The 20,535-nt window shown below is 49.1% G+C and overlaps 1 protein-coding gene across 1 annotated transcript in view; it reads left to right on the top strand.

The window, feature by feature from the left end:
• Window positions 1–20,535, top strand: part of LOC147112545 (cytosolic 5'-nucleotidase 1A-like) — a 154,217-nt gene that overhangs the window by 15,312 nt on the left and 118,370 nt on the right. The window contains exon 3 of the mRNA XM_085996873.1: window positions 4,348–4,477. Coding sequence (XP_085852999.1) covers window positions 4,348–4,477 — 130 coding nt within the window. The remainder of the gene's footprint in view (window positions 1–4,347; window positions 4,478–20,535) is intronic.

The raw sequence follows: 20,535 nt of genomic DNA, 5'->3' as shown, positions 1-20,535 counted from the left end.
ACAAGCATCTTGTTGAACACTGCAAATAAAGGCAGATGTCCACGCCATGACGAATATGCTGGTGTTCAATGCCTGGCTAGTAAAATCTGAGCAGTAAAAACTGCTAATCGTCTCATCGACGTAACGTTACCGCCAACGACAGTCCGAGGGAGAAGAAGAGGAGAACCCATCGGGACGAGACGACGACGATAGTGAAGGAGAAGAAGGTGTGTCGCAGCAGCAGCTCCAGCACCGCGCTACTGAAGACCACGTGGCGACGGGGTACCTAAGAGGACAGAGAGCTAAACCTCAAAACCTGCATTTCCTTTCAACAGTTGGCTTTGATTTTGAATTGGTGAGCCTGAATTCTGGCCCCTCATAGCTTATTCTAGTTAGGTATAGGGGTGGGATAAGGATAAGGGGATTGTTAAGATAGTTGTTTTCCCTCGATGTGCTGTGTGTTCCCCATTCCCTGCATAAGTGTAGTTATTTGTATTTGCCTGTAATTTTATATTAGTAACTTCTTTCAAGATTGTATCAATTTTTCCTGTTCAATAAAGTCTTGGTTTTGCTTACATCCAAACCGCCTGTCTACTCGAGTTTTCTGTATCGCTGCCTGTACCTAAGTCCGGTGTCTAGAACCCAGGGGCATGGGAGCGATTCGAACCGCTCACAAACAGTCAGGGGCATAACTGACTGGGCACACGCGCCACACCCACCACCCCCTACATGGTAGGGTGCGTTTTGGATTTATGGGGTGAGTACCCACTTTTCTTCTGTAGAGATAGGGTTTAGAGTTTCTTTTAAGTAAAAATCTTACCCGGGGGTAAGTCAGGAATAGATTGTAGAGTGGAAAACTTTCGAATCTTCGGTTTTCTCCTGAGTTGTTTTTCTTTGGTCGCGGTGGCTCGATATTACCAGGCTGGTTGGCGGTAATATTTTGTTGGTAGTTTCGTAAGGCTCTTGTTGCCGCGATGTGTCCAATGATGTCCTGCGTCACTGAAGCTGTTGAACTTGGGTGTACGGTAGAATGCTGCCCCATCTCGATGCTCCGGTTTCTTCTTGTGTGTTGCTTCCAGAGAGAACTGAGTCTTCTTGAGAAAACAGGCCTTCAATTATACTTTGAGGGGCCTTCTAATCTGCACGCCAAATCAGTCCCGGTTTATTGTTTGATTTGGGCAGGCTCGTTAATGGTAACTTGATTAGAAATGTGTAAAATGGTTTCGGGATGCTGTACTGATTATTCAATGAGCTGTTGAGCTCCTAGTTAATTGTCATAGCTATACTCAGGTTTCGAGTCTCCTGTCCGAGCCCGAGATTTCTGTGTAGGTTGGCGAGGTGATTTGCATTATGCATGTTTTGGATGGGTCCTGTGTTTTGGGTGGGGACTGCTTCTCTGTGGGTCGATTGTTAGGATGTTAATGTCTGATAGGGGCTGAGTGAGGTTACACAGTTCCCCAGACAATTTGATTTACTCCAATTCCCAAACTGTCTTTACAGAGGTTGATCCCATTCCCTGTTGCAGCCTTTTCTCCCTTTACAGGCCCAACATGCCTTTTAAAATGCCAAATCTTGGTTTCCGACCTTGAATCTCCCTCTGTTAGGCCCAATGTGTATTTTATCATCCTGAAGCTTGTTAGAAAGAGTCCAAAGTCATTTTCCTTAGGGTTTTCTTCTAGCTTTGGGGGATCTGTGAATTTTGAGAATCTTATACTTACTCCAAGTCCCTCCTTCCCAGCACAATCCCTGTTCCCTCCAATCTCTACCCTTGCCTTTTCCCCTTTGAACTGCCTGCTTAGCTCCTATAGCCTTTGCTCCCGTTCACTCAACTGTCACTCACATCACTTTCACTGGCTCTCCCCAAGGGCACGTGACGAGAGGCCCTCTGACTCTGTTAGCTTAATATGCTTTCCAAAGTTTGTAGAACAAAACAAAAGCTACAAGGCTGTGTAATCAGTGCACACTTTCATTCTTTTTTTGCGCACACATACATACACACACACACACATAGGCTGGAGTTTTCCGGGGTGGTAGCGGGCGTGATTGGTGGCGGGCGGGGTGGGAAAGTTATTATTTTTGACCTGCTGTCATTTCCCACGCACCTTTACCCCAAGCGCGTCTTGTCATCGCGGAGCCGACTCGACCGGCAGTGGCGGGGGATTCATTTGAGATGATTATCAGGTAATTTACAGGCACTTAAGAGCCTTTTTTCACTTACTTATTAAATTTCAAACTGAGGTGGGAGTTCCGTGGCCATTGCTCCAGCTGATTACTTGACAGCATCAAATGTACAGTAAAAGCTCCCATCTGATAGATGATCACTTGCCTCAGGCAGAAGCTGTTGCTCAGTCCATTTCCAGCACAGATTCTGCAGGCTGCAAGTGTTTCCAGCAAAGTCTCCATCCCGTGTCACCTCATTGGAAGAACTCTCTCACCATTGACAGAATGCTCCTGTCATCTCTACTTCACCTGTCATCTATTCCATCAGCATGGGTGTCGTTTATACTGTCTCACCTTGGTCCTCAGAATCAGACCACGATGAGCCCCAACACCAGCAGCACCAGGCACACCAGCAACAACAACACCAGCCTTCTCCGCAATCACCTGATGCTGCACAGGACACAGGGCATCAGCACCCGAGCACATTGCTGCCCGGGAGGCCAGGGATGGCCTCGTCATGGCCAGATTTAGTTAACGCTGTACACCCATGTGGCTGCCACATGATGCGCCAGGTTGGCACTACACTGCACCAACAGCATAAAGCATCCCTACAATGACCAAGCCATTCCTTTCACATTCATCACCATTGCGGGGGGTACCATTATGTCTCACCATTCATTGCAACTCACTAAGTTACTTCCAAAGATGCACACAAATCTGTCCTAGACCAGAACATGTTAAAAATAAAGATTTTTATGTTTGACACCACATTAACAGAAACTTTACACAATCATTGCATAAAACACTCAAGTGCCTACCCTTGTGTGTTACTGCTATGATTACGCTAGGATGAGGGTGAGTGTGAGGGATGGCTACTGAGATGGGGATGTGATAATGTAGATAGAGAGAGAAGGATGGGTGGACGTGAAGGTATGTTGGTGTGAGTAAGGATGTGCAGGAGTAGGGTAGGGAAGGCAGAGTGATGGGGATGTGATGAGAGGAATAGCGGGATGCAGTTGAGTGTGGCTTTATACTAACGTTTTCTGAACTAATGAGATCATTGAAATATTTGCGGCTCTGCACCCAGGTCCTCCTGAACACATCCCTGCTTGAGACCTCCTCTGCAATCTCCAACCAGGCTGTCTTGGTCTCCTGGGGAGGTCTGTTCCACCCATTGGAAGGGAAGAGGATCTCCCTGTGTGCTGAGTGCAGCCCTCTGCCTCTGTGCAGTAATTGTCAGTGTTTGCAGCACTCCAGTGCTGCACTGTGCTAGATAAAACTTCAAATGTAATATGGCCATGACCCCTTTAAGAAACCCGGCTGAAAACGCGTCATGAATGATGTCACCAGACCCACTCCATCTCATTGGGCCGGGTAATGTGCTGGATGGGCTTAATAGGCCCCATTAAGGTAAGTTCTTTTTCAACAGCAGGATGGAGCCAGCAGCGGAGTCACGACCCGCCATGGACACCGGCCGCACCAGACCTGCCCAAGTAGGCAAAATTCCGGCCATAAAGTCTATAGCTTTTCTTCAGATAACAGCACTGTGGGAGCATTGCCAGGCAGACTGCAGCGGTGCAAACAAAAAGCCCACCACCACCTTCTCAGGACAACTGGGGATGGGCAACAAAAGCAGCTTTGCCAGTGATGCCACATCCTGAGAGTATATTATAAAAACAAGTTAAAAAAATTATCAGGAACTGCTGGAAGCTAAAGAAAAATAGTCAATCTATTTAACGTTCTGCTCCTTTTACAACCTGGAAAATTGGGTGAACGGCAAATGCTCAGACTGTACATTCTGAATTCAGCTAACAGTGTCACAGCTCACCGCAAAAATGTCAGGTTCAAGCTGAGGTTTTTGGAAGACGCTGTGGCTTTCGAGTTAATCCTTTAATAAAGGCATTAGAAGGCACAAAAGGCAATTGATAAAATGGTGGATGATAACATTTTAGGGAAAGAGTAATACAGCGTCACCTAGTGGTCAATAATTATATAGGGACAAGAGTCAGTTGACAGGAAAATTCAATGGGAAATGTGGATGTAGGAATTTACAAGAGGGGAAAAGTTTATATAAAAGTGTGACCAAAAAACTTGGCATTAACTAAAGTTTATAGACCGAAAATATGTACAAACATGAGATTTATATTATATATGTATCTATTGTCTGAATTATATTTGTATAATTGGAAACCTATATGTTATTTCTAGGCACTGGAGACAGTTAACGTTCGACTACATGAACTTTATCCTGGCAGTGATGAAATTTTTGATATCGTTCTAATGACTAATAACCATGCCCAAGTAGGAGTGAGGCTGATAAACAGCATCAATCACTATGGTATGTATACCAAGCACTTGGCCTTTTTCCCAGCATTAACAATTAATGTCCATAGAATATGACTATGTGCCAGGGCAAGGAGTTGCATATTGATTTGAGTTAAAAACTTCTTTTAACAATAAATTTGAGAAAAGCCTGATTTTTCTTGCCAATCATAAATAGTGTAAAAATCATACGTGAAATTCCAGCAAAAATCAATTTGTAACAAAAAAGTAACAAAAAAAACCAGCCAATCATGATGTAACTGTAATAATGATCCTTTACCAGTTCTCAGACAGCTGATGAGCCACTTAAATTATATAAATCCCCCAAACTTTGTTAATGCAACCATGAGGTACACAGCAGTAGAGAAAAGGATGTTTCAGTGGCAAATTGCTCCAAGCTTTAGTAGACGGTGCAATGAGCAAGGCCATGACATGTTTGGTTGGTGAAAATGAGCCACAAGTAAGCAACGAATGAGCATGAATTGAAGTACATCAACCAGACGGTGAATAAAGTATTATGGACACATTTGCCAGCATGGGCACGACGGCCCAAATGGCCTCCTTCTGTGCTAAAAGACTCCATGATATTATGACTAAGAAGACTAAGGACTAGATTTTCAGTATAGACAGTTTTGGGGCGCTAACCTTAGCGCCCGCCCGAAGTTAGCGCCCGCCCCAAAGTAGCGCCCCGTTGCCGGGAATTCAGTGGCTTCGCCCTAAGAGGTTGGTGGAGCGCTAAAAGAGGCGTTCCACTACTATCTTTAGGCGCTAAGCCGGCGGTCCAGAGGGATAGCGCCCAGGCGGGGCGCAGCGCGGGTGCGGTCATTTTTGGACTGACAGCAGACCCCGTGGCGCCGACCAGCTCTTAAAGGGGGAAGGGACGAATTGGTCTGCTGCCACGCCCTGCACACTGCAGCCTTGCAAAGAGGCCTCAACACTGCTGCTCAGCCCCAGGGAGTCATGGCAACGCCAGAGAAGGCCCGTCAGCGTGCCCTGCGCTTCTCAGAGGGTGATCTGGACATAATGGTCACAGCTCTGGAGGTGAGGCGCAAGATCTTGTTCCCAGAGAGTGGGAGGAATCCAACCCACCACGACTACACCAAAGCCTGGAAGCAGATCGCCCAGAGGGTGACGTTCACCGGCGATGCCCCCAGGACCCACAAACAATGTCGTAAAAAATACAACGACCTGACCAGGATTGTCAAGGTGAGTAGCCTTTCCAGTCTCCTCCTCATCCTTGCATGTACACCTGACATGATGGGCAAAGGGAGCTGAAAATCCTATTGGCCAGCCCTCAGCCAGCAGCATTGGGACAGTCATGAGCATCAAATGGCCATTCGGCACTCTACACTTTGGCCAAGCTATTCCACCATGGCAGGCTGTGCACACTACATCAGGGCTTCACTCTGGCCAAGCTATTCCACCATGGGAGGCTGTGCACACGACATCAGGGCTTCACTCTGGCCAAGCTATTCCACCATGGGAGGCAGTGCACACTACATCAGGGCTTCACTCTGGCCAAGCTATTCCACCATGGGAGGCAGTGCACACTACATCAGGGCTTCACTCTGGCCAAGCTATTCCACCATGGGAGGCAGTGCACACTACATCAGGGCTTCACTCTGGCCAAGCTATTCCACCATGGGAGGCAGTGCACACTACATCAGGGCTACACTGCGCACTTACAGCCCGTCCTTTCTCTTGCAGGCTAAAGTAGCCTTTAATCGCCAGGCCCGTGCCAGGGGTGGCCGCGCCAAGCTGCAGAAGCTCACTCGGCTGGAGGAGCGCGTGTGTGTGCTCATGGGAGCCCGTGTGATCGTCCCCACAGCGTGCGGAGTATCCGACCCTCCACTGCCCGGCAATGGTAAGGACCTCGCCTTTTGGCCCTCTCGCGTCGCACTGGCCCATCCGAGCTACCTCCTTTGCCACTGTCCCACCAATGCGCTGAATGCCACCAGTCCTAACTCCCTCGCTGACGCCGTCTCCTCACTCTGAAGCTACTCTTGTGCATTCCTGCTTTCAGCTGGTGACGACCAGGACCGTGAAGCTGCCAGTGACAGCACCGCCGAGCAGGAGGAGGAGGAGGAGCAAGCCGGACCATCGGGGGAACAGTCACGTCCCGCAGGAGAGGAGGAAATGCTTGACACCTCCTCACTGGACGAGTGCCTGGAGGAACTGTCGCAGGGCAATGCAGCTTCTGGGACCAGTGGCGTCCAGCCACCCAGGAGCCGTGCGCGTGGCCCACGGCCTTCCCCCCAAAGGGGGGAAGGATCAGAGGGGAGTGCTGCTGATCGGCACACTCGCCGCCACCAACGTGGCAAGGGTCCCTTAGTTCGGCCCCCTCCTCCCCAGCGGGAGAGTCGCGACTCCAGTCCGGACACCTTCACCTCGGAGGAGGTGCGGAAGCTGGATAAGATGGCCGAGGATTCGGACCGGCGCCACACGGAGCTCATGAGCGTGGTGGGGCGCATGCCTGAGGCCATCGAGTCGCTGGCGACCAGTGTGCGCGAGTTCGGGGCAGCAACTGCCGCGAGTGGCCGCATGCTGACTGATGCCGTCAAGACCCTGGCGGATGTGATGCGCGCGCACACCAGGACAACAGGGGCACTCACTGCTGCCACACGCGCTGTCTCAGGCAGGCATCGCCATCCCAGCAAGCCGCCCCTCGGCTGATTGTTGCGGATCCTGCAGTGCGGGCCCGGCCGAGTGCCACCGCGCCACAGCACCAGCCAGCGCATCCCAGACGCCAGCTGGCCCACATTGCGCCATCCGTCGCCGCCATTCCCCCACTGGGGCGTCAAGGGCAAGCGGCTGCAGCTGATGGTGGCCAGGCTCAGGTGCGCCACTCAGCAGACGGCCCCTCGAGGCCCAAACGCCGTGTAGGCCGCCCCCCAGCGGCATCTGGCGGAAGGGCATCTGAGCCTCAGGCACCTTCCCCCAGCCTCACAGCAGCCACTGGGCAGAGCTTGCGAAGGAGCAGCAGGCCGGGCAGGGGAGGCAAAAGGCTGGGCAAGGTCTCGCCCTCGCGGGCCACTCAGTAGAGGGTGTGGCCAGCTTTCCTTTTATATGGCGGTGGCCATCTTTATTTTGCCCATGGTTGTGTTGTTGGAGGGCTTATTTTTTGCGTTAGGCCGACATTGAGGCCCGGTTTGAAGAAAGGTGGAGTGACTCCTCCCCAGTTTGTGGGAGTGAGTCGTTTGTTGGGCTTTTTGTGGGGCCCGTTTATTGTTTTTGGGGATTCATGTGGGAATGGCTTTTCATTTTTGTGTAATAAAAAATTATCTTTATTCATGCAGTCTCCATGATTGTTCTTCTTAGTGTTTGTTGGCTTCGCCGGCTGAGGGCTTGCGGAGCGGCTGCATTCATCTTCCCTCATGGCCCCTGGCCATTCCCTGACAGGGGGCTTAGAAGTACCGTGTAATAAGGTGGCGTCGTGCGGCCCATGGCCCTGGTCGCTCCCTCCTGGGAACGTACTCCTGCTCCTCCTCCTCCTCCTCCTCATGCTCCTCCTCCTCCTCCTCCTGAGGTGCTGGTCCAACGTCAGGTGGCAGTGCCTGAGTCCTGCGGATAGCCAGGTTGTGTAGCATGCAGCAAACCACCACAAATTGGGAGACCCGGTCCGGCGAATACTGGAGAGCTCCTCCGGAGCGATCAAGGCAGCGGAACCGCTGCTTGAGGACCCCAATAGTTAGCTCGATGATGTTGCGGGTGGTTTGATGGCTCTCGTTGTAGGCCTCTTCAGCAGCGGTCCTGGGCGCGCGGAGCGGGGTCATGAGCCAGGTGCACAAAGGATAGCCTTTGTCCCCGAGTAGCCATCCTCTTGGGGGAGGCTGTGCCTGGAACATGTCATGCACAGTACTCTGCCGCAGGATAAAGGCATCGTGGCTGCTGCCTGGGAAGCTGGCATTGACTGCCATGATGCGCTGCTTGTGGTCACAGACCAGCTGCACATTCAGAGAATGGTAGCCCTTCCTGTTGCGATACTGCTCGCCATGCTCCAGAGGGGCCCGCAAAGCCACATGCATACAGTCAATGGCGCCCTGCACCAAGGGGAATTCCCCGAGTCTGGAAAATCCCAATGCGCGCTGATGCTGGCTCTCCAGGGCCATGGGGAAGGAGATGAATTGGCTTCTCCTTCTGAACAGTGCTTCGGTCACCTGGCGGATGCAGCGATGCGCGCCGTACTGGGAGATGTTTGCTATGTCCCCAGCAGCGTATTGGAAGGATCCGGTGGCATAGAAGTTCAATGCCACCGTCACCTTCACTTCCACCGACAGAGACGTCCTGCACCTGAGCTTTGGCCGCAGATCTCGGCGAAGCAGGTGGCAGATCTCTGCAATCACCTCCTTTCAGAATCGGAGCCTTTTAACACATCGCGCGGCACTCATGTTTAGGTAGGAGCGCTGCTGGCGGTGTAGCCTGACTGGGTAAGGCCTACGTGGCCGACGCCTGTAGCCCCCTCTGCCTCTAGCCAGGGCTGCCCCTCTCACAATGCGTCTGCGAGCCCTACGGACATGGAGCTGCAGCTCCGCGTTGGCACCCCATGCAGCCCCCATCAAATCCTGGCAAACACTCAAATTTCCAAAAGGCCACTTGCAGCGCTCTGGCCTGAGTCCAAAAATACCTGAGCTCTTGCTGCTTGAAACCAGTTAGCTATCCTCCCTGTTGTGTCTCCAGAAATGCGTTGCACAAGAGTGTTTTCTGAAAAAAGGCTGGCCTTTATACTGGAGAGCACGTCCCCTTTAATTTGCGCCCCCCGGGGCCCGCGCTGGTTGTGTTGCGTTCCTTTTTCCAAACGCTCCGGCCGCCAGCCGCACAATGGGGCGGTCCGACTGAAGTTTGGAATCGGGGCGCACAAAGGGCGTTGCACGAGGATGTGACGTAATTTTCTGCGCGCGCATCCGGGCGGGCGCTAAACTTTGCGCCGGCGCTAACGGGCAACTTAATTTGGGGCGGGGCGCAAACTGCGCTGCGCACGGGTGCTACACGCATAGCGCCCGAAAATCACTTCTCTTAAGGCGCTAACTGCTGGCGCTATCAACTGAAAATCTAGCCCTAAGAGTTAAGGAAGAGAGTTGAGGTAAATCCTAAAATAATAAGTTAACAGGACAGAAAAAATATGAACTTTATGGGAATTTGATCTTTGAACAGGTACTAGTTGATCTGCCATGACATTGCACAGGGGGATTGGCGATCATGGACACTGTTCAGGTCCAGCAAGGTTAAAGGACAGGAAGATAATTGAATCAAGGTGGGGGAGGGTGGAGTAGGCAAATAGGAGGAGAGAGGGAAAGGACAAAGAGGAGGAAAGAGAGGGGAGCATGCAAAACGGAGGGGAGAGGATGAGATGAGAGTCACCATTCCTCTTAGTGTGGTGGGGGGAGTGGCAAAGTGTGAATGTTGGCTTAGCATGTTTTTTCATTAAATGGGAAAGGGGCTTCTAATGGGTGATTTTGCCTCAGTTATAGTTTCTTATGTGTGAATGCACCCTATGCTGGTTGTGTGGAGTGGTGTCGGGTTGGACAGCAATTGTTACACGAGCAGAGGGGAAAGTTAGGCTTTACCCGGGGTAGAAGGGGTGCTACTGTTTGACTTTTCATTGGGGGATTCAAGGAGCGACTTTTGAATCTGCCAGTTAAGGAGGACATGGACAGCAGAGGAAGAATTTTTGCATCAATGGGGCCATTGTGGTGTGAATTTTTTTTTTTGCGGAGGCTTTTGTGACTTTGTTACCTGATTGCTGCGTGGGACAATTGTTAATCATTTGTTGTTGCTTGCTTTCCTCTTCTGGTCAGCTGGGAGGTACATATTCTAATACTTTCAGAATACTGCTTGATGTGGTTCATTCACTTACAAGTTTTTAATTTTTTTCAGCATTTTTAATTGCCTGTTCTATCAGGATAGGAGGAGTTTGCAGTGTGGTTTTTCTGAAGGGCTCGTTCAAATGGGGTCAGACTCGGGAGCCTTTTATAATGTTTTGCACTCTTTTTGCACTGCCTTTTAAAAACTGCCTCTTGCGTGGTTCCAAAATTGGGTTAATTATTTTTGCTTTAGGTATCACTGTTACGTAACGTTATATTATCTAACAATACTTTTGGAATATTGTGACCATACATTATTTTTAGTATATACCCAAAAGCTATACTAATACAGATAACTGTTAATTAGACTGTAGCAATTAAGCTAAAATTGCAGAGTTATGCTGTTTCAGCTTGGCTCTGTTGCTGGCACTCTTACCCCTCTGAGTCAGAAGATTATGGGGGAGAAATTCGGTTGTTAGCGCCACCGATTAATGCCTAAAGAGGCCGAGAAGTGGGGCGCTAGCCAATTTCTGGGCGGGCGCAAGGCGCCTAGCACCTCGCTCCATATTGAGCATGCATTTAGCACCGGCGCTATATCTTAGCGCCCGCTCATGGGCGCAGGCTGATTATGACGTCATTTGAGTGTGCAACGCCTTTTGGGTGCCCCGGACCGGAAATTCAGTGGCGCCCCCCTCCGTAGCGCCTGGCGCTAATAGTGACAGCTTACCTGGACCTTACCAAGTCACTCTCGGGCTGGAGGAGCGTTATTTAAAGGGGACTGGTGTGGTTTAAAAGCGGCAGCCATTTTTGGAGCACAACTTCCTCGAGAGCTACAAAGAGTTGCTGAGCTGCACACTGAGAGCCATTTGACCACTGAGCCAGCGCAGGCAGACGATCTTCAGCCTTCTGACCATCACCTTGCTGTTGGTGAGCCTTGACAACGGGGAACCTTCCTGTGGGCACTTATTATGGGGGCTGCATTGGAGGGGAACGTCCTGCTGCTGAATCATCTGGAAAGGGCACTGAGACGCTGGGAGAGGGGGGCAGGCATGGCCAGACGGAGGAGGGCCAACGGACGTCGCCACAGCAGACCTTACGCTGGCAGGGTTTTCGACAGCAGTTTTCCTACATGAACATGCCGGAGGAGCAGTGTGTCAGAAGGCTGCGAATTAGAAAGGAGGTGGTGACTGAGCTGTGCCAGCTGCTTCAGCCAGGTCTGCAGCCTCAGATAAGGTGCAGGACATCTCTGTCGGTGGCTGAGAAGATGCCTGCTGGCCTGAACTTCTACGCGAGCGGCTCTCCTCAGGCTGCGCGTCAGAGGCTGATCAGAAGTAGCTTCTAGGCCCCTCTCACGGAATGCTTGCTGCCATTCCAAGAACAGGAATGGAACCGGTCTGATACCCCCAAGCCTGTGAAGGGCAAGATGCATGTAAATAGAAGGCATGGCCATTGTAAATGAAGAAAGTGTTTCATTACACAAAATGTGGTTCCTTCAAACATGAGAAAGCTATGGCAACAGAAAGCAAAACTAATACACTGACACATAACTGACTCTCACACCCGGGAGACTGTCCAAAACATAAATCACATTCCGACCATCTTCCTTGGCCTTGATTCCACTGCGCCAACCAAAGCATCCAATGCCCCATCAGTGAGGCGTTCTGCCCTCTGCCTCACCCTTTCCATGTCTTGCTAGGCTGGTGCGCCACAGGTAGGCTCCCACCGCTTTGAAGGCCTACAAGGCAGTGAGTGTGTCTGGTGATGCCAATTGACCTGCCCCTTTAAGAGCTGGCTGGCACCAGTGTGGCTCAGGGAAAGTGATTATTGACAGCACCCTCGCTGCGCCCCGCCGCGGCGAAATTGGGTTGCGCCGCCGGGTTAGCGCCTTGAGTAGCGTGCAGCGCCTGATTTAGCGCCGCAATCACCTTTAGGGGCGCTGCAACCCAATATCGCGCTAGGTGGCGCTAAATTGCGCCTGGCGCTAAACTTTGCGCATCGCCAGGACTAGCACCCCAAACGCGGCTATACCGAATTTCTAGGCCTATGGGTTCTAACTCCATACAACACTCCAGAGAGATCTGCATTATTAGAGCTGGCATCCTTCAGATGAGATGTTTATCTGAGGCTCCATCTGCCTATTCCAGTAGGCTAAGTAGATGTTAAACATCCTAAAACTGTTACTCATCTCATTGCTGCTTGTGCGATTTGGTTGTTTTATCACCCTCCTGCCTCTTTCTCCACTGCTCTTATTACAGGCAAAACCAGCATATAATAGGCTGTGAAGAACACCAGCTGGTTAACATAGAGGAGATACCTTTAACAGCATTTGAGGATGCTATGATTGATATGTTCATAGAGAATTTAGGGTAGGCGGGTCCCAGTGCGAGGCGGGTACCCACCTCCTTTGAAACTGGCATGGAGGCGGGATGGGGTCGGGACCCCTGATTTCGGGAATTTAACTCCCTGCACGCCTCCAAACCTGACTCCACGGCACACTGAAAAATCGAGCCCTTTGTGTCCTCCTTACAACTTGCTTTCCCACCTATCTTTGTATCATCAGCAAATTTGGCTACAGTTCACTCAGTACCTTCATCCAAGTCATTAATATAGATTGTAAATAGTTGAGGCCCCAGGACTGATCCCTGTGGCACCCCACTAGTTACAGTTTACCAACCTGAAAATGACCCATTTATCCCGACTCTCTGCTTTCTGTTAGTTAGCCAATCCTCTATCCATGCTAATATATTACCCCCAACACCATGAGCTCTTATCCTGTGCAATAACCTTTTATGTGGCATCTTATTGAATGCCTTTTGGAAATCCAAATACACGACATCTACTGGTTCTCCTTTAGCCACCCTGCTCGTTACATCCTCAAAGAACTCTAATAAATTTGTCAAACATGATTTCCCTTTCATAAAACCATGTTGACTCTGCTTGACTATTATGATTTTCTAAATGCTACTTCCTTAATAATGGATTCTAGCATTTCCCCAATGACAGATCTTAGGCTAACTGGCCTATAGTTTCCTGCTTTCTGTCTCCCTCCTTTCTTGAATATGGGCGTTACTGTCACGGGGCCGTACATTCATGGGGCCGTTATGCTAGGGTTTCGGTAGTGGACCCAAGCGCAGGAAACCTATCCAAGGACTCGAGACCGGGTAGAACTCGAAAGATGCTTCACTTGATACTCGAAAACACAGAGACATGGTAACACTCGAAAGGAGATTCACTTGAGACTCGAAAACACAGAGAGACTCGAGAACGCCAGAGACACAGCAAGCGCTGTTACTTGCAGGCAGGCGAACCCAGGACTGAGCAAAAAGGACAGGAAACAGGAAGCTTAAATACAGGCCAGAGTGGTCACGTGACATAATTATTCAAATGAGACAGGAGACAAATACATTAACAACACACAGGTGAGGCCAAAGGCACTGAGACAAAACAGGGACTGGACCGAGCCAGCTTTATTAACGAGCCTAATTTACTCTGATGAGAACAATTACTCGAGAAACAGGTAAGAAGAGGGGCCCAGAAGGCACGGCAGCAGCGCACCGAAGCCTCAAAAACCGCCCTCAGGCGGCGAGCAGAGGGAAGTGCCGCTGAAGCCGTTACAGTACCCCCCCCTTTTAGGGACGGCACCTGACGTCCCATAAGCCTAAGATGATCACTATTTTATTTATTTATTTATTATTTTTTTTTTCTCTTTATACTTTATTTTTAGCGAGACTCGAGAATTAAACACAAAAAAACAGTGGGAGCTCGGGAGCGCTCGAGAGTTCAACAGCACAAAACACAGCAAAAGCCCAAATATTTGCCCAAGATAACTTGAGAGTTTATCTTGTGCAGGAGAGCTCGAAAGTTTAACTTGTCCAGGAGAGCTTGAAAGTTTATCTTGTCCAGGAGAGCTCGAAAGTTCATCTTGTCCAGGAGAGCTCGAAAGTTTATCTTGTCCAGGAGAGCTCGAAAGTTTAACTTGTCCAGGAGAGCTCGAAAGTTTAACTTGTCCAGGAGAGCTTGAAAGTATCTTATCCAGGAGAGCTCAAAAGTTTCTTATCCAGGGGAGCTCGAAAGTTTCTTATCCAGGGGAGCTCGAAAGTTTATCTTGTCCAGGAGAGCTCGAAAGTTTAACTTGTCCAGGAGAGCTCGAAAGTTTAACTTGTCCAGGAGAGCTTGAAAGTATCTTATCCAGGAGAGCTCAAAAGTTTCTTATCCAGGGGAGCTCGAAAGTTTCTTATCCAGGGGAGCTCGAAAGTTTATCGATACCAAAACCGAAGAGTTCGAGAGTTTATTTTGTCTCGGAGAGCTCGAAAGTTTACTTAATTTGCCCAGGAGAACTGAAAAACTCCTTTTCTTCTTTCTTTTCTTTACTCTTTATCTTGTCCAGGAGAGCTCGAAAATTAAACTTGTCCAAACCAGGAGGGTAGCAAACACAGCGGGGGTCCTCTTCCTAGGAGACTCGAAAATTATGCACAAAGACACAGCGGGGAGTCTTCTTCCTAGGAGACCAAATATTTGCCCACGAGAGCTCGAGAGTTTAACACAACGAAGGCCCAGGAAGCTTGAGAGTTAACTAGAAAGTTAACATAATGAAAGTCCAGGAAACTTGAAAGTTCACTCGAGAGTTTAACACAATGAGGGCCAGGAGACTTGAGAGTTCACTCGAAAATTCAACTTGAGAATTTAACACAGTAGAGGGCCAGGAAGCTTGAGAGTTAAACACAATGAAGGTCCAGTAGACTTGAAAGTTCACTCAAAAATTTAACACTATGAAGGCCCAGGAAACTTGACTTGAAAGTTTAACACAACGGGAGGCCCAGGAAACTTGAAAGCTGCCTTGAAAATCTAACGCTATGAAGGCCAACAGGAGGCCTGAGAGTTCACTTGGGGGTCTAACACAGTAGAGGCCCAGGAAGCTTGAGAGTTGACTTGAAAATATAACACAACGAAGGCCCAGGAAACTTGGAAGTTAACTAGAGAGTTAACACAACGAAGGCCCAGAAGACTTGAAAGTTCACTCGAAATTTTAACACAATGAAGGCCCAATAGACTTGAAAGTTCACTTAACATAGGAGACTTGAAAGTTCACTTAACATAGGAGACTTAAAAGTTCACTTAACATAGGAGACTTGAACGTTCACTCGAAAATTTAACACAGTGGGGGTCTTCTTCCTAGGAGACTCAAAAATTAAACACAAAGACACAGCGGGGAGTCTTCTTCCTAGGAGACCAAATGTTGGCCAAGACAGCTCGAAAATTAACTTGAGAGTTCCAAACCTTGGCTGGTTGGTTTCTGCTGGGTCCATGTATGGCTCAGTCCTACTGTCACAGGGCCGTGCATTCACGGGGCCGTTTTGCTAGGGTTACAGTAGTGGACCCAAGCGCAGGAAACCTATCCAAGGATTCGAGACCGGGTAGAACTCGAAAGATGCTTCCTTGAGACTTGAGAACATAGAAACAGGGTAACACTCGAAAGGAGATTCAGTAGCGACTCGAAAACACAGAGACATGGTAACACTCGAAAGGAGATTCAGTTGAGACTCGAAAACACAGAGACTCGAGAGAGCTGCTACTTGCAGACAGGCGAACCCAGGACTGAGCAAAGAGGACAGGAAACAGAAAGCTTAAATACAGGCCAGAGTGGTCACGTGACATAATTATTCAAATGAGACAGGAGACAAATACTTTAACAACACACAGGTGAGGCCAAAGGCAAAGAGACAAAACAGGGACCGTCTCGAGGAAATACCCTCCGTGCCTTTTCATTCCGCATGGAGGGGTTTCCTGTACGGGCTGCTCCTGCACACTTTCCACTTTGTCATCTTCGCCTACCGTCCGGACACGCCGTGGCGTGCCGTCTTGCCTTCCGGCGGAGGCGGAGGTCCCCAATGGAGGGCTCTCTATGCGGGAGCCGTCCCTTGTTCTATTGGGGACTTGGCCTGGAGGGTGTTGCACGGAGCAGTCCCGTGCAATATATTTTTAAGTAGGTTCACGGACTCCCAGGCCGCCTGTTTGTTCTGTGGCCTGGAGGAGTCCGTTTTTCACATTTACACAGAGTGTGAGAGGTTGCAGCCCCTCTTCCATTATTTGAAGGGGCTGCTCCTCGATTTTTGGTTGCACTTCAGTCCCACGCTCTTGATCTACGGTCACCCGGTGCGGAGGGGAGTGGGCAGGTTGGAGGACCTCCTCGTGGGTCTGCTCCTGGGCCTGGCTAAGAAAGCCATCAATTGGTCCAGGCAGCAGGCGGTCGAGGGGGTCGTCCAGCCAGATTGCCTCCCTCTCTTCCGCGGCCATGTTCGCGCCCGGGTGGCCCTGGAGATAGAGCATGCGGTGTCCGCCGGCACGCTCGAGGACTTCCGTGACCGGTGGGCGCCGCGGGGACTGGAGTGCATAATTAATTTGGATAACCAAATTCTAATTTGATTTATTAACGTTTAAGTAAAGTTCTATTAGTTACAGTTTATTTGTTTATTTTTTGGTCCTACCAAAAGAGGGACAAAACAGGGACCGTCTCGAGGAAATACCCTCCGTGCCTTTTCATTCCGCACGGAGGGGTTTCCTGTACGGGCTGCTCCTGCACACTTTCCACTTTGTCATCTTCGCCTACCATCCAGGCGTGCCGTCTTGCCTTCCGGCGGAGGCGGAGGTCCCCAATGGAGGGCTCTCTATGCGGGAGTCCTCCCTTGTTCTATTGGGGACTTGGCCTGGAGGGTGTTGCACGGAGCAGTCCTGTGCAATATATTTTTAAGTAGGTTCACGGACTCCCAGACCGCCTGTTTGTTCTGCGGCCTGGAGGAGTCCATTTTTCACATATATGTAGAATGTGAGAGGTTGCAGCCCCTCTTCCATTGTTTGAAGGGGCTGCTCCTCAATTTTTGGTTGCATTTCAGTCCCACGCTCTTGATCTATGGTCACCCGGTGCGGAGGGGAGCGGGCAGGTTGGAGGACCTCCTCATGGGTCTGCTCCTGGGCCTAGCTAAAAAAGCCATCAATTGGTCCAGGCAGCGGGCGGTCGAAGGGGTCGTCCAGCCAGATTGCCTCCCTCTCTTCCGCGGCCATGTTCGCGCCCGGGTGGCCCTGGAGATGGAGCACGCGGTGTCCGCCGGCGCGCTCGAGCACTTCCGTGACCGGTGGGCGCCGCGGGGACTGGAGTGCATAATTGGATTGGACAACCAAATTTTAATTTGATTTGCTAAGGTTTATTTAAAGTTTTAGAGGTTTAATTACAGTTTATTTGTTTAATTTACTTGGTCCATTTAAAAGAGGGACAAAACAGGGACTGGACCGAGCCAGCTTTATTAACTAGCCTAATTTAATCTGATGAGAACAATTACTCGAGAAACAGGTGAGAAGAGGGGCCCAGAAGGCACGGCAGCAGCGCACCGAAGTCTCAAAAACCGCCCTCAGGTGGCGAGCAGAGGGAAGTGCCGCTGAAGCCGTTACAGTTACATTTGTGGTTTTCCAATCCGCTGGGACCTTTCCAGAGTCTAGGGAATTTTGGAAGATTACAACCAATGCATCCACTATCTCTGCAGCCACTTCTTTTAAGACCCTAGGATGCAGGCCATCAGGTCCAGGGGACTTGTCAGCCTTTAGTCCCATTAGTTTGCCTAGTACTTTTTCTCTAGTGATAGTGATTGTTTTAAGTTCCTCTCTCCCCTTCGCCCCTTGATTTTCCACTATTATTGAAATGCTTTTTTAGTGTCTTCTGCTGTGAAGACAGATACAAAATATTTGTTCAAAGTCTCTGCCATTTCCTTGTTTCCCATTATTAATTCCCCAATCTCATCCTCTAAGGGACCAATGTTTACTTTAGCTATTCTCTTTCTTTCTATATACTTGTAGAAGCTCTTACTGTCTGTTTTTATATTTCTTGCTAGTTTACTCTCATAATCTATTTTCTCCCTCTTTATTTTTTTTACTGATCTTCGCAGCATTGTATGCCTTTTCTTTCAATTTGATACCCTCCTTAACTTCCTTAGTAAGCCACGGATGGTTTATCCGTCTCATAGAGTCTTTCTTTCTCACTGAAATATATCTTTGTTGAGAGTTATGAAATATCTCCTTAAAAGTCTGCCACTGCTTATCTACTGTCTTACCTTTTTAATCTATTTTCCCAGTCCACTTTAGCCAACTCTGTCTGCATACCCTTGTAGTTGCCTTTATTTAAGTTTAAGACACTAGTTTCAGACCCGAGTTTCTCACCCTCAAACTGAATGTGAAATTCTATCATGTTATGATCACTCTTCCCTAGAGGATCATTTACTATGAGATCATTAATTAATCCTGTCTCATTACGCATTACCAGATCTAAAATAGCCTGTTCCCTGGTTGGTTCCATAATGTATTCTAAGAAACTGTCCTGAATACATTTTATGAACTCGTCCTCAAGGCTAACTTTGTCAATTTGATTTGTCTAATCTATATGAAGATTAAAATTGCCCACGATTATTGCAGTACCTTTCTTACAAGCCCCCATTATTTCTTGATGTATACAGTGTAGCTACTGTTAGGGGGCCTATAGACTACTCCCACCAGTGACTTCTTTCCCTTATTATTTCTTATCTCTACCCAAACTGATTCCACATCTTGATCTTCTGAGCCAAGATCATTTCTCACTAATGTACTGATCTCATCCTTTATTAATAGAGCTACCCCGCCTCATTTTCCTTTCTGCCTATCGTTCCGAAATTTCAAATACCCCTGAATATTCAGTTCCCAGCCTTGGTCACCTTGCAGCCAGTTGAGGTGAATAAGGTGTAGACTGCAGGAAGATATCAATGGACTGATCAGGTGGGAGAAAAGTGACAAATGGAATTCAATCTGGAGAAGTGTAAGGTAATGCATTTGGGGAGGGCTAACAAGGCAAGAGAATACACAATAAATGGTAGGATACTGAGAAGTGTAGAGGAACAGAGGGAGCTTGGTATGTATGTCCACAGATCCCTGAAGGTAGCAGGACAGGTAGATTAGGTGGTTAAGAAGGCATACGGGATACTTTCCTTTATTAGCCGAGGTATAGAATATAAGAGAAGGGAGGTTATGCTTGAACTGTATAAAACACTAGTTAGGCCACAGCTGGAGTCTGCGTACAGTTCTAGTCACCACATTACAGGAAGGATGTGATTGCACTAGAGAGGGTACAGTGGAGATTTACGAGGATGTTGCTAGGACTGCAGAATTTTAGCTAGGAAAGATTGGATAGGCTGGGGTTTTCTTTGGAACAGAGGAGGCTGAGGGGAGACTTGATTGGGAGACTTGATTGAGGTGTATAAAATTATGAAGGGCCTAGATAGGGTGGATAGGAATTACCTATTTCCCTCAGCAGATATCAATAACCAGGGGGCATAGATTTAAAGTAATTGGTAGAAGGATTAGAGGGGAACTGAGGAGAACGTTTTACACCCAGATGGTGGTGGGGGTCTGGAACTCACTGCCTGAAAGGGTGGTAGAAGCAGTAACGCTCATCACATTTAAAAGGTACTTGGATATGCACTTGAAGTGCTGTAACCTACAGGGCTACGGACCAAGAGCTTTGAAAGTGGGATTAAGCTGGATAGCTCTTTTTCAGTCGGCACAGACAGAATGGGCCGAATGGCCTCCTTCTGTGCCGTAAATTTCTATGGTTTCATGGTTCTATTCCACATTAGTTGTAAGCTGCCTTTCACCTCTCCAAATGTAGCTGGGTGTCATTTTGCAAATCTTAGTGGAGATAAAGTTTTAGGGGGAAAAATTTGGTTGATTAGCTAGGAACTTAGCGCCTGAGCATGGCGATTTTAGCGCCGCTCGCGAAACTGACCAGTCGTTTTGCAGTGGTGCTAAACACTACCACCATGATCTCCTGCGCCCGCAGATCGTGACGTCAGTCGAGCGTGTAATGCCCCGGTAGCACCCCGGACTAGATATTGAGTCTAGAGAACGACAGGTAGAGGGGAACGTTTTCAAGTTGGGAAGGGGCTGGGGGAGTGATTTTTAAAAGCGGGTGCTTCCTGCCTTTTCTTGTCGGCAACATTTTTGGTTTTAACACTGTCCTAAGGAGTTTTGGCCCTCAGCACCAATTTTGAGGTTCCTAAGCGCCGAGCTCTTTCCCTGGGCCTATCCATTAGTACTTCCAACACAATTGCTTTTGAGGTCTCTCCAGGCCAAGATTCAAGGCTGCAATGAGCAAAGTGTGGCTGGCCAGCAAGATGGCCCCTCCCCTTTAAGAACTGGACAGCACCAGTCTGTCTGGCTTCCATGGTAACTGGCATCGCCTGAGCTTTGGTAGCGTTCT

Source organism: Somniosus microcephalus, chromosome 9 (assembly GCF_052327205.1).
Source record: "Somniosus microcephalus isolate GS21.2 chromosome 9, FLI_Smic_1.0, whole genome shotgun sequence".
In the NCBI taxonomy this organism is placed as follows: domain Eukaryota; kingdom Metazoa; phylum Chordata; class Chondrichthyes; order Squaliformes; family Somniosidae; genus Somniosus; species Somniosus microcephalus.
This window is presented reverse-complemented; position numbering and strand designations above follow the sequence as displayed.